Source organism: Micropterus salmoides, unplaced genomic scaffold (assembly GCF_014851395.1).
Source record: "Micropterus salmoides isolate LMB-PRFRI ecotype aquatic unplaced genomic scaffold, ASM1485139v1 Ms_hic_scaffold_20, whole genome shotgun sequence".
Lineage (NCBI taxonomy): Eukaryota > Metazoa > Chordata > Actinopteri > Centrarchiformes > Centrarchidae > Micropterus > Micropterus salmoides.
The window spans coordinates 25,160,397-25,173,769 of NW_024041151.1; the positions used below are offsets into that span (position 1 = coordinate 25,160,397).

General features: G+C 40.1%; 1 protein-coding gene across 2 annotated transcripts; it reads right to left on the reverse strand.

Annotated features, from left to right (window-relative positions):
* Positions 1 to 18: 18 nt before the first annotated feature.
* On the reverse strand, positions 19 to 12,911 carry stom (stomatin). 2 transcript variants are annotated; one of them, XM_038733053.1, is made up of 8 exons: positions 12,724 to 12,911; positions 11,825 to 11,857; positions 11,417 to 11,526; positions 11,040 to 11,112; positions 7,359 to 7,441; positions 6,933 to 7,136; positions 3,460 to 3,594; positions 19 to 3,323 (listed from the first exon to the last, which is right to left on the reverse strand). In XM_038733053.1, the coding sequence occupies exons 1-8, from the start codon at positions 12,782 to 12,784 to the stop codon at positions 3,135 to 3,137; spliced, it is 888 nt and encodes a 295-aa protein (XP_038588981.1). In that variant the 5' UTR covers positions 12,785 to 12,911; the 3' UTR covers positions 19 to 3,134. The 2 variants fall into 2 exon arrangements, with proteins under 2 accessions (XP_038588981.1, XP_038588982.1); XM_038733054.1 differs by lacking the exon at positions 11,825 to 11,857 and having other exon boundaries at positions 12,724 to 12,909.
* Between the last annotated feature and the right edge of the window lie 462 nt (positions 12,912 to 13,373).

Genomic DNA, 13,373 nt, shown 5'->3' on the forward strand with positions numbered 1-13,373 from the left:
ATTAGATCCAAAGACAAATGCTTTTTGATAGCGTCTTTATTTAAAGTCCTCATACGTAGGCTATTATATTCAAGATAAACCCATATCAAACATTAGCAAACTGTATAAAAAATATTGCTGCAAAAACTAAAATTCTGAATAAAATGTAATATAAAAATAATATGACAATGAGTTTTACAAGACAGAATCAGAAATTATTACTTCAGTTTAATGAGCATGGTTTGTCCTTTGCGTGAAAGCAAAATGATAAGAGAAGTGAGCTTGACAAAGTATGTTCTCTGAACACAAATACTGCCTGTGAAAGTTGACTATACACAACAACCACAAATTACTGGTGAAAACCTCACAGAGTAGCTGCTCGGGGCTCATCAGCATAATGTTGTTGTGCTGTGGGTGTACATATGTGAAAGCCTCTCCTTTCTTCTATAACAAAGTATCTGTTAAAGTCAAGTTTACTCACCATGGGTCAACAGCAATAAATGAAATAAACAGATGTAGTAGCCTTTGAACTCAATAACAAAAGAAAAGCCACAGCAATACTTTAAACTTTACAGGACTATGATTATATATACAGAATGTGTGTGTATATAAACACAAACAGTAACACTGCTAAGTCAGACATTCACCAGATACTGTAATGTATATTTATCAACACTTACATGTCCTTCATATGTCAAAAGGAGAAAAATATATAGAACTACATGTCAGTTGTAAGATAGATACAAAGAGTTGTAATTATTTGGCTTGTTCGTTTACACCCAGAAAGAGTCTGTGTGATAAAATACTGTTGTTTAAAAAAAATAGGTAAATAAAATCTTTAGTTTTTTTTTCATTGGGAAGTGCATAGAAATGTGATATTAAATGAACTGATGGCAGTAAGTTAAGGCTTTTGGCTGAAAAGATTTGCGATAAGGTTCTTTCTAACAGTCCCGGTTTCTCCTAAGCAGTGAAGCCAGCCGGAGGGTGGACAAAATGCAACCAACAGCCGTACAAGATACACAATACATTTACTCATTTAGCTGATGCTTTTATCCAAAGCAACTTAAAATTGCTATACATGTCAGAGGTCGCACGCCTCTGGAGCAACTAGGGGTTAACTGTCTTGCTCAGGGACACATTGGTGGATTGAACCAGGTCTCTCACACCAAAGGCATAGTCTTATCTATTGCGCCATCACCACCCACCAAACGACCTGTGTAGCTGATAATGTTCACTTTGTTTGTCAGAGGGTCCACGCTATGGTAATCTGAGGTGCTCCTAATATTTTGTCTACCCTTGTAAATACAACATGTACTGTGTATGAATAGAAAGCGTACTGTAAACATGTAGAAGTAACATCCAGCGTTTCAGTCTAACAAGTTTTAGTTTAGACAAAAGTATTGGCAACCGGAGAAAAGGTGTTTGTTTAACAGAAAGTAAAGTGTGTGTGTGTTTATGTATTATTACTTGTATGTCACTCTGGCCAATCCCTACTCTCTGAAGGGGCTCTTTTAGGATTGCTGCCTACCTCTCGTGCTGGCTCAGTATTGTGATAAAGCAAACCAAATCAATCATTGCAGCTTTTGCATGGACTCATCGTCAGTATGTTTATACACCATATTAACTAGGCGTCGGGGTTGAAGCAATTTGAGTTTTAGATGCATCGCAATTCGCTCTTGAATTTTGTCTCAATGTAGAAAAGTCAAGTCATCCGCAGAAATATTATTGTGGCCACCTGTTGAATGTTAATAATAATTAATAACTATTTGGCCATGAGTGACACTGCATTGGTGTTTTGACAGGTGGGCTGACTTTTTGGTGGTGCTACCAGAATTACGGTATTTCTGCCGTTGCTCTAGGTCATTAAACCATGGTTATGCTGCGCGATCATGAGCAGTAGACGCTGGTGCCGACAGGAAGTAGCCCTGTAGTAGTATTTTATTGGTCCTGTTCTGGTACAACCCCTAAATAAGATTTTGAACCTGAAAATTTGCATAATACCTAATCTTTAAAAGTAGCAAGTAGTCACACATGAGCAAAAAATAAATCAAGTTTAGAAATCAAATATTTTGATGCATCAAGATGCATTGATAACCATTTAATCATGGATTTGTAGCTCTCCAATCCATCGGAATTGAATCAGTGCCTAGAGACTCCCACCACTAAAATATACGGCAATTTCAGTAAATTGCTTGCGTTTCTTTCTTTCTCTCTTCCGATGAAGGTGAAGAACCAGAGTGGAGCAGGTTAAGTACAGTAGAACATATACTGTATGTCGTGGTGTATGAACCATCAAGTTTACAATTTAAGTTTAATGCTGAGGTTGGAATGAGTTCTGACCAAAAATTCTGTGAAAACATGCAATGGCACAGCTAACGTCTAAAGTTATCATAATTTTAGGTACAACTTGATCGCAGCACTATGATGCTGGCAGTGGTTCAAATAGCACCACAATATTAGGAGATATTAGATAGCCAATAAGTATTTATTTATTTATCTGTGTGTGTGTGTGTGTGTGTGTGTGTGTGTGTGTGTGTGTGTGTGTGTGTGTGCGCGCGCAAAACTGTAAGGCCACATATCCAGCAGGCACTGTCCTTTAAAATGTCTGTAAAACAGATGACGTGGTTTTGGCTTCTACTTCTATTCTTTTTGACAGTCGGAGAACCCTGCCTGCTGTCTACATTTGTAGCATATAGAAATGTAAATAAATGAAACTGCAGGATTAAAGCTAAACCACCTGCTGCACTGTAGCTGTTCTCACTTTAACAAAATGAATTCAGTCAGTGGTCAGTTCTTGGCGGACACACCAAGCTGCCTGCTGCAGTTTTTGCTTTGGGCTCTAGCTGACCCTCCTCTACAGCTGTTTCACTGACTGAGCATGCTGTATAGGCAGCAGATGACAGAGAGCTGTTCTGATTGGCTGTTCGGCCAAAAAGACAGCAACGCAACCGTGTGTCTACTTAAGCGGTCTGGTTAATCTTAAAGAATATTTTTACAACCAAACGGCAATTTGGAATGAAGTAACCAAAAATCCAGTTGATAGAAAATGATTAGTTAGTTTGTGTTGGAGTTTTCTTTTTTTATGATTATGAATGTGTGTGAGTGTAAGTGATGCAGGTTGTGTGGACTATGTGTTTTGAGACTCCCCCCTCCCCTCAGCGTTTGATGAACCCCTGCATCATCTCCAGCGGCAGCGGGAAAATGATGGTGGAGTTCTTCTCGGCGGCGATGGTGTTGAGGGTCTGAAGGTAACGCAGCTGCAGGGCTGACGGAGACTCTGCAATCACCAGGGAGGCCTCCTTCAGGGCCCGCGACGCGTTCATCTCTCCCTCAGCTGCGATCACCTTGTGAAGAAAGCACAGGAGGAGAGAGAAGTGAATGAACAAGGCAGGGAGTGAGGGGTGTCTGAACGTGGAGCTGAAAAGTTATAGGAACATTGTGAGGTGAGAGAGGATCTCCTACTAGGCAGAACCACCTTACCTTGGCTCTGGCCTCGCGGCTGGCCTCAGCCTCAGCAGCCATGGCTCTCTGGAGCTGAAGGGGCAGCTTGACGTCTTTGATCTCAACCCGCTCCACCTTGATCCCCCAGTCATCTGTGGCGACGTCCAGAGTGGACTGAGAAGACAGAGAGACGAGTGTTCAACATTGCGCAACGTGTTTTCCAAAGTTCCCGGGGCCTCTACTGAAATCTCTTATTTTGACAGCATTTGACAGAAACTGCCAACATGTCAATCACTGCAACATTTTAGGTTTTTTTTGGTGATAAAAGCAAATTCATATTTGTCAGCACATATTTTTTCACCAAGATTTAAATAGACAAATCAAAGACAAATTGTTGCATTTTCCAAAAATCGTCCAGCAGATGGAGCGCAACCTGGGTGCATGTTTCTCTCTGCTGGAAAGAAATTACTTTTAGAGCGCAGTTGGTGTGAACGGTAAAATAAAAATATAATAAATTAAATAAAAAAAGTTAATCAAATATATGATGGAAGCTGCATGTAAAGCATACTCACACTAAACACACAATCCTAAAATGACATGACACTGTGGCAAAACTGCAACCACTCCCAGCATCATAGTACTGCATGCATTTGACACCTACGATTATAATGTTGTGGATAACGAGCACTAAATGATGAGCAAGAAGCACATCACACAGCTTATTTTCACTTTTATTCATCAAGTATTTCATGAAAGATATTTCCACATCAACAGTGACACATTAGGAGCTTTGTAGCCATACAAACAGATTGGTCTCTACTTAGTACAGTGGCAATGTTGGAGAGAGGAGCTTTGTTCTCGCTGTACTTAATCAAATCAGACAAAGCTTCCTACTGTGAAAACAAAAATTTAAAGTCCGAGGCTATGCTCTGTGCTGCATGCTTGTTGAATTTGTCAATAAAAAGGTCTCTGTGTTTATGTGTATGCTGTCAACAACTGTTGAACACTGATTTGATCAAGGCTCTTAACACAGCAGCAAAGGTATCACTGCTGGTACACAGGCCATTTAAGCAATCACTACATTATACTAATATTATAGCAGTCTGACAACTGAACCAGAGAGAGATCACTTATGATTACACGTATTCAACCACACACCGAGCCGGTGTCTCCAGCTTTATCCGTATCCGTGCGAAGACAATGTAAATTGCACAGTGAGCACATACAGTACATCTGACATTAATGAACTACCGACTGATCGCTGACAAACCTTCTGACTGTGTGTGAGTCACAAATAAATATTTTATTATTTATAGAAGCTCAGCATAAACTGGAAGTAAAAATTTAATGAATAAATAAATAATTGAACTGAAAGGCAAACTAACAAGCTGTGCTCTACACAGAACACAGGATTCTTAAGCTTTCCTTAGTTTACAGTTTGTTAGTTTAACTGTGACACCGAGGACAGCCAAACCTGGTTCTAAGCAAGCAAGGTGGCAGTGTAATCCTCCATTCTGTTTTCTCTACGAGTCAGACTATGTTACTGGAGTCTCATATTATTGCATTAAATTTATTTTTATAAACTACATTATATGTTTTCTGCGTAATGCCTGCCTTAGTGTGCTTTATTGCAGGAGTCCAGCCTTTCAGTTTCACTCTCGAGAACAGCATGTTTACTATATATTCTTTTATAACAATCACAGGACGTTTGCATATTGACAATGGCGCAGAGCTGGAGGATTGGCCTCACAGCATCATGAAAATGTAATGTTAGCAAGACAGATTAGTTTGGGGTGTAGATGAGCTACATGTACCTTGAGACTTGTACTGATAAAAAAATTGAGCTTTAATGTGAACACTGAGGCAATAGGCAAGAAGGGAGGTTAAATGTGACATACCCCTAATGGGTAATGCGTTTATGTGCTCCCTTTAGCTCTAAAGCTCTCTGACAAGGTTCACTTTGTTCACCACCTAACCGCTTTTAGCATACAGCGGGTTTTGTTTGTTTTTTACAACTTTCTGCCTGAAACTAGGTTAATGAGAGCAGAGTTTGCAGGCCAGAGAAGTAAAACAATTAGCTAAACAGTTGAGGGGGATTGAGAGTTATTTTCTGCGGGTTTGTCACCATGAAAGACACCTTTGACATTACAGTTATTTGATCTATTATTATGTAAAAGTATTCATCAGTGCAGCTTTAATTTAATAATGAATTCCATTTTGCAATGTTTACAACACAGCTATCCTCACAAATGTCCACTGAGACTTTAATTTAGTAATTTTTCTTCAGACAAGCTTGTCTAATGCAATTAAGCCTCACATTTTGGCGGATAAACTGCTACGCTATGTTTTTAATCTTGATTTCAATATTGACAAATGGATTGTGGACTTACTTAAGTCAGTACAAGGACATTCTTACATTTGCAGATGACACTGTTGTTGTCAGTCTGCATCATGGAAATGACTCATCACAGGGGTCTGTGGTCAGTGGTTTTGCACAGTGGTGTGATGATCACTTCCTGAGACATTTCCAAAACATCACCTCCACCTTCCCAGGCCTTTGTTAAAAGAAAAGAAGTAGAAATTGTAGCGAGTTTCATGTACCTCGGGACTTATACTGCTTATACTAAAATTGAGCTTTGATGTGAACACTGAGGCAATGAGCAAGAAGGGAGGTTAAATGTGACAGACCCCCAATGGGTTTACAGTTCCATCACCAAATCAGTCCTTACTGTCTCACTGATTTGTAAGTAAAATCACTGGTGAGAAGCCACTGCCTCTGTCTAACATTTATAGCACTCAAATCACACGCAAAGCTTAATCCGTCATATCTAATCCAAACCATCCTCTCCTCCGCGGGTCCGAGATGCAAGTTTCCAAAAATGAGAAACATCCTCATCCATACATCCTTTATTTTATTTTGATTTGCGCACATAGTACAGCACTTTTAATGTCTTCAATTGTCTTAGTGTGTTGTTACTGTGTACCATTTAGCATTCATGTTTGTGATTTATGCTGCCCTGCTGCATTTCCTCATGTGATACAATAAAGATTTGAACTAAGCTCTTCCTAGCATGCAGCTCCACTCGTTTCTGGCATGTCTGCTGCCTCACTTGGGTTCTCAGATTTGTTGTTGTTCTAGAGTAAGGCAACTGCTTTTTACAAACAAGTCAACAAACAGCCTCATCTTTGCTGGTAATTTTGCTAGAGAATACTTATATGCATTAATACGCGTTGGTGTTGTGATTATCCGATCAGCGTGGCTTTGCTAGCTGGTGTCCTCCTTCCTTTTATTTATTACCTTAGCCCCTGCTAGACTGCATGGCAAACTACTTCAAACGCTCTGTGGCGATTATAGACCACAGAACAGTTTGAATTTTTCAGTTTTTCCCATGTTTGAACAAAGGTGTGAATTTTGAACAAATCTGAAGCCCTACTATGTGCAAACTGGTAATACAAAAAAAGTATATTAGTGCGAGCATGTTGTTTTTGAATCACAATGCCTGATAATTTACCTGCATACTGTGTGCAATTTCTTCACGGTCGGACAGGATCTCTGACAGGTTCTTGGTACCCAGGACGTTCCTCAGGGTGGTCTGGGCCAACAGCCGGGTGGCAGCATCTGCGTTAGTGATGTTAGCCACAGCCAGAGTGGCATTCTGGACCCGGTAGTACACCACACCATCAACACTGACTGTCACGGAGTCTTTGGTCAAAACCTGGTGGTCAGGAAAGTGATTGAACACAAGCAATTGTTAAGTGATGTTAAGGGGAAAATGTTCTATGAAAACAATCAAAAGGATTTTTATTGTTTTGTTTGCCAAGTAGTGCATTTACTGGTGGGCTGTACCAAGACTTTGCACAATTATTTGATGTCCTTTGTTTTTTTGTGAATGTGGCAAAGTATTTGTTTAATGTAATTGAAAGTGTGCATGTCATACCTCTTGCGGTGGGATGTCAAAGGTGATGGTGCGCATGTCCACATTAATAAAGCTGTCAGTGCACGGCAAGATGAAGAACAGCCCTGTGGAATCACACAAATGCAAATAGTTTTAACAAAGACTAAAGCCGCGGTAAACACAATTATGAGGAAGCTTCTTCACAAATGTTTGAAAACACCGGGATGAATAGAATTCAGGCAGGAGGCCAAGTCAAGCTCTCTGTATAAGACTGCAGCTGTGCTGACAGCAAGGCAAAGCTGTGAATATTTGCAGCTTTCATAAGCCCATTTCAAGTCACAATGATTGAATTAGTGTATTAAACAATACTAGGCATGTGCTTGAGTGAAACAGACATGTGCTAGGTGTGCAATCATTTAGCAAACATTAATGCAACACCAGTTACAGTGGGCTGCATTTCCTGTCAGGATATTTTGTGTTTAAATGGTGAGACAACAGCCATCTGTTCAGGAGGGGGAAATTAAAAGAACAGCAGTCTCCTTGCACTGTTTCCATCAGGACATTTCCCGCATTCTCAACAAGTATAACTCTTTTCAGACGAAGTAAAGAGGACTCAGTTGCTTTCATACAGACTCTGTAAACTATCTTATGATGCAGTGGAAAATGAACTGAAAAACTAAAAAAGGTTGTTCATCTCAAACAGCTCATGGCAGAAGAGCAGTGTCTACAGATGCACACTGTTCCATAAACACAAACTTTTTTCAAATCATAACAAACTATCCCCATGAGCCTGTTTCAAACTAAACATACAGGGAAATGTTCTAAGTCACTATCGTATAACAGTTGTTGTAGATAGGGAGGGAGTAAGATTATGAGTGTGAGTTTAAGGGCCATTATGGAAAACCCAAATGCTGAATTCAACTTTGGCATTGGCTCCACCAGCTACTCAGGAATGTGATGTTTGCCGGCAATGAGCTATTATTACCCCCACTCTGTCATAAACAGGGTCCCCTGGCACTCTGAGGAGTCACATTTCAGTATTTTGAGAGGACACTGCCTGGTTTTTAGATCCCATAAAACAAGAAATCAAAAGATAAAGAGCCAGTGAGTTATGAGATGTATGCAAATTATTACTCATGGGAGGCTGTATTTTATTCATTTATTATTATTATTATTTTTTTTTTTACATACACACACACACACACACACACACACACACACACACACACACACACACACACTGCCTTTCAAAACAGAAGTCGCATCACTGAGAATAAAATGATTAAGGCATTCAGACACACATAGAAAAGGACTACCAGACGTATAGCTAAACAGGGTCTCAAACCTGCCTCTTGGTTGAACTTTGAGGTGGGACATCCTCTTGTTGTTGTTATTATTATTAGGCCTAGATATTTTTCCCATTTTTAAATTTGTTACACTGACTTCCCTTTTGTCATCCTGCCCACCAGCAGAAAGGAAGGGAATGGGTAGGAAATACAGGAAGCCCCCCCCCTTGCGTGATCCTTCCAATTGTTTCTTCCATTAAGAATTTTTTCCCATAACTAGCAGCAAGGCTCTCGCAATAGCAATGTTGGACTGTTTACTACTTAACACTTTGGTCCAGACTGAAATATATCAACAACTACTAACATGGTACCCAGGTTGAATCCTAGAGACTCTGGCGATCTCCTGCTTTTTCCACTAGCGCCACCGTGAGGTTGACATTTCTGGTTTTGAGTGAAATGTCTAATCTACTATTGGATGGACTGCCATGAAATTGAGCATAGACATTCGTGTCACCCTCAGAATTGTTATCACTCGGGTGATCCCGTGTTTCTCTAGTGCCATCATCACAAGTGCTAAACATCAGCATGTTAGTGTGGTGTCCGAACAATAATGCTGCGATGATGTGTTGAGAAGAAATCCGCTTGACACTGTTCTTGAACATAAAGGTTTATTACATCAAGGAGTTCAGCATCAATTACAAGCTCTGCAGCAGCTTGGAGAGTGACCAAGCCCGATAACCACTCTGTCTCTCTGTACATCAAACACAGCTTATATAGGACATGTTTAGGTATCTGCTAAATACCATATAAGGGCACAGTGCTGTAGGATGAAGTGAAAACATCTGTTAGACACTATAGAAGGGTTCAGTCCCTTCATACACACTACTCTCTACTCCCCCTAACACTGGGTCAGAGGTCAAATTCCATAGGAGGGTTCACTCTTTACACACCCATCAATCATTACTCCCCCTTAAGAGTTCACTGAGCCTCTCTCCAGCTGCTAGAGTGTTATTTTAAACTGTAATGGTCAAATGCATATATGTTATACACCACATTAGCATTGTCATTGTGAGCATGGTAGCATGCTTATGTTAGCATTTAGTGTAAAGGCTCGTTGAGCCCAAGTACAGCCTCCCAGACCCGCTAGCATGGTTGTATTTTAAGGGTCACTCTTTCATGTAAATTGAAAAAATCTTTAAAAAATTTGCTAATCAAATCCTAAAGTTCAATATTCACTGCAAGTCTATTTTTGACAGAAGCCGCGTCAAGCACCACAGAGCAGATGAACCAGGTAGGAAGTCCAACACAGAACAGCATAGAGAATCCGGTTGATTTTCAAAATAAAACACCCTGTGCAGACTCCCGATCGTGTATCAACAATAAACACCGTTAAACCAGACAAAAAAAATAAACAATTTAACTATGTAGCCTACTTAACCATGGCAGAAGCACAAAATCAAGGACAACTGAACAAATCAACAGAATCTGAACAAGTCAGCAAAATCAGACAGGTTAAAGGTAACTTTCTCTGTCAATGACTGAAGCTAACGTTACTGAAGCTAACATCAAAACACTTACATGAGAGGATGTTGTGATAAAAGAGCCAGGAGTCGTTGGATTAAACACATCAGGTGAGATATATTTCTGCAGGCAACATAGCTACATCTAGCTAGTAGCAAGAAAGCAATGAACGTTAGCTAGCTTTACCGCGCTAACATGTTGGTGTTATTGTGCAAGACGAGAGATGTAGTTCATTGAGCGATTTCACACAAAACGAGATGTAACTTTACTGTTTTACAATAAAATGTGGCTTTCTTTACTTGCAAAATTCTATTTTAAATTGACCAACATCATATGTGTAATGCAGGGTTCAATTCTAACGGGATAAAAAGATAAGTTGTCTCTCGCCATTGACTACCATACATAATTTTTCCAAAATAAGGTCCTATGAGCTGGAAGCGTGAGTGAGTGACTTAAGCTCTCTACAGTCTATGGATGGCGCCTTTATCCCACGTTTTCCTCCAGTTTCGTTTGTTGTAAAACGTACACGACCTGTACCCGCTCTGATTGGTGAGTAACGTTAGGACCATAACAAGAGGCGCATGGTGCTTGTGATTGGCGAGCAGGTCTGTCACACAAGGATGACAACGCCATGAATTTGTAACTGCATGACTGTTTAAAACGGGTCAGATGCGCTGGATAATTAAGCTACATTTTAATCGCTGTCTTCAAAATTAGCTAATCACTTTCTTTTAAATTGCAATTTTGAAATGAAAACGATTAATCTTCAGCCCTAAAACAAAGAGATGAAAGTGATAAAGATGACTAAAATAATCCAGGGGGACACTGGAACAATGTTTGAAAGACAATTTAATAAAAGACCTGAGCACTTGGATGAAGTAAAAAATATATGCTGGTGTATAAAACATTTTCTTACCTGGACCTTTGGCTCCTCCTCGCAAAATACGCCCTAGGCGAAAGATAATGGCTCGCTCGTACTCCTTCACAATCTGTGTACAGGGACAAACCACATAAATGACATGCATATGAGTATTTTCATTTTCTGAAAGCACTGAGCAATTAACCTGCTCTCTGAGGATACTTTTTAATATAGTCATTGAAAAACAATGGTTCACCAGCTAATAAAGGCTGATAAATAAATACATATAATACAGGGGAGTCTCCAGTACAAACCATAGCATTTTCAAATCACTTAATAAACACAGTAGGCCTTCCTCAGTCTCTTACTCTACTGCACCAGCCTGCTTTGCTTGTAAAGTGGAAAATAAACACTGGATTTGACCAGCAGCTGACCTTAATGCACATCCATATGGAGATGGGCAGAGTAACCAGCATGAGAAGAATGGAGAGACCGACCAGCAGCCAGCCACACAAGCCAATGTCAGAGTCTGCATTCTCCAAAGCTGGGGGAAAGAAGATAAATGCATGCACTGAAATACATTTATTGGGAATGTATTTATATATAATATACTTATGCAAACAGCACAATTCTTTCAGCTGCGACTCAGAGCAGCTTTCATCCATCTCTGAACCACTTTTTGTAAATGTGTATAGTTAGTCAGGAAGGTTTAATGTCACCTCCACCCACATACACACCACTGCTGCTGTTAGGAATTTGTTATGTCATCATCGGCCCCACCAACAGCATTTACCTCAGTTAAAATCTGATAATGACATGCAACCATTCAATGAGATCCGTACCTTCAATATCATGTAAACCATGTCTGCTTGAACCTACAGACAAAGTTAGAGGTCAAAACGCCATTGAACGACTCACAGTTAAAGTCATTATAGTCATTGGGTCAGTAACTAACAGACTCATGGTGTATATAGTTAATTTATTAAGTAATTTAAAGTACTGGTAAGAAGTAGCCATAATATCAGTAATTGGCCGGGGTTGTTATAGGGTTCCTGATGCAACATTACATCCCTGCATCACTGACATAATCAATACTGTGATTTCCCCCGGGCTTCACAAACTGACCCCACCCAGGGATTAAGGACAAAACCAACCCGCTAGCTAGGTCAGCGTTCAATTCCTAAACACATTACTTCAAAACATTTTAACCTGTTACTTCAGGATGTCAGCTATGAAATTAGCTACCGCCTACAGTGGGTATCAATATCGCCCAGCTGTCTACGGTTTATCAATAAACACAGTCTCAAAGAAAACCCACATCTGCACAACCGATTGTGTCTTAAGTTAATTACACAGCCAGCGTTTATTCTGTTGTATGGTTTGTTTCACGTTGTTACATTCACTGTCAAGACCGAAACGTTACCGTTAACTTACGTTATCTAACGCTTAACGTTAATAACATTGGCTTGTTGTGCCAATTAACGTTAGCTTTAGGTTGCGTTAACGTTACCCGACTGTCGTGAGCTAAATAACGGCTACTGCTAACGCTACGTTTGATATATTCACACCAGGTAAACACACATTTCTGAACTGTGCACCGTTAATAGAAAAGTAAAATAACTTGGCATTAGTGTTTAGTTTCGCTTTGCTACCGTTAAATAGACACAGCTAACGTTAACGTTAGCTGTGTCCAAGCTGCCCGAAATAGCACACTTATGAAGGTAGCGAGGGTCAATCTTACCCGACTGGCGTTGTCGTCTTTTGGATTCTTTCATTGTAACTTCTTCGTTGTCGGTATCCATAGTGGAGGCCAAATACAATATCTAATAGTGACCGCAAGCAGTTGTCGCACCGTGTCTACTGGAGTGATAGGGTCGCTGCAAGCTGGCTGCTGATGCGGGAGAGATGTTCCCTAAATCTTGACTTGTAGGTGCTATGACGCAGAAGGGAGTCCGTTTGCAGACATGTTGATGTGGGCGCGGCTCAGCCTTCAAAACATACACCAGCTTTACAAACAGTTCATTTTAACCCAAAGAGGCACAACTTTAACTATCCTGGTGCCCGTACGTTTTTCTAGATTGTAGGCTATATTTCCTCAGCATCACAATTCATCAAACAAAGAACAACAGCTATATAAATGTAGGCTACTTCTAGATATTTAAGGTGACCATGTAGATCTTGTAGGCTATTTCTTTATACTCGCTACGTGGATAAAGAGATCTGAAAAACTCAATTCACAAATGTGTATGAAAGCTGAATCTGAAAGATGAAGATACCAACCGTGCCATGGGAATAAAGCTGTCTTTTCTGTGGCAGCTGGCATCTAAAGTAGCCAGCACTTTAATCTAGCTCATCTCAGTTAGCTATTTGTAGGCCACACAGGGCAGGATT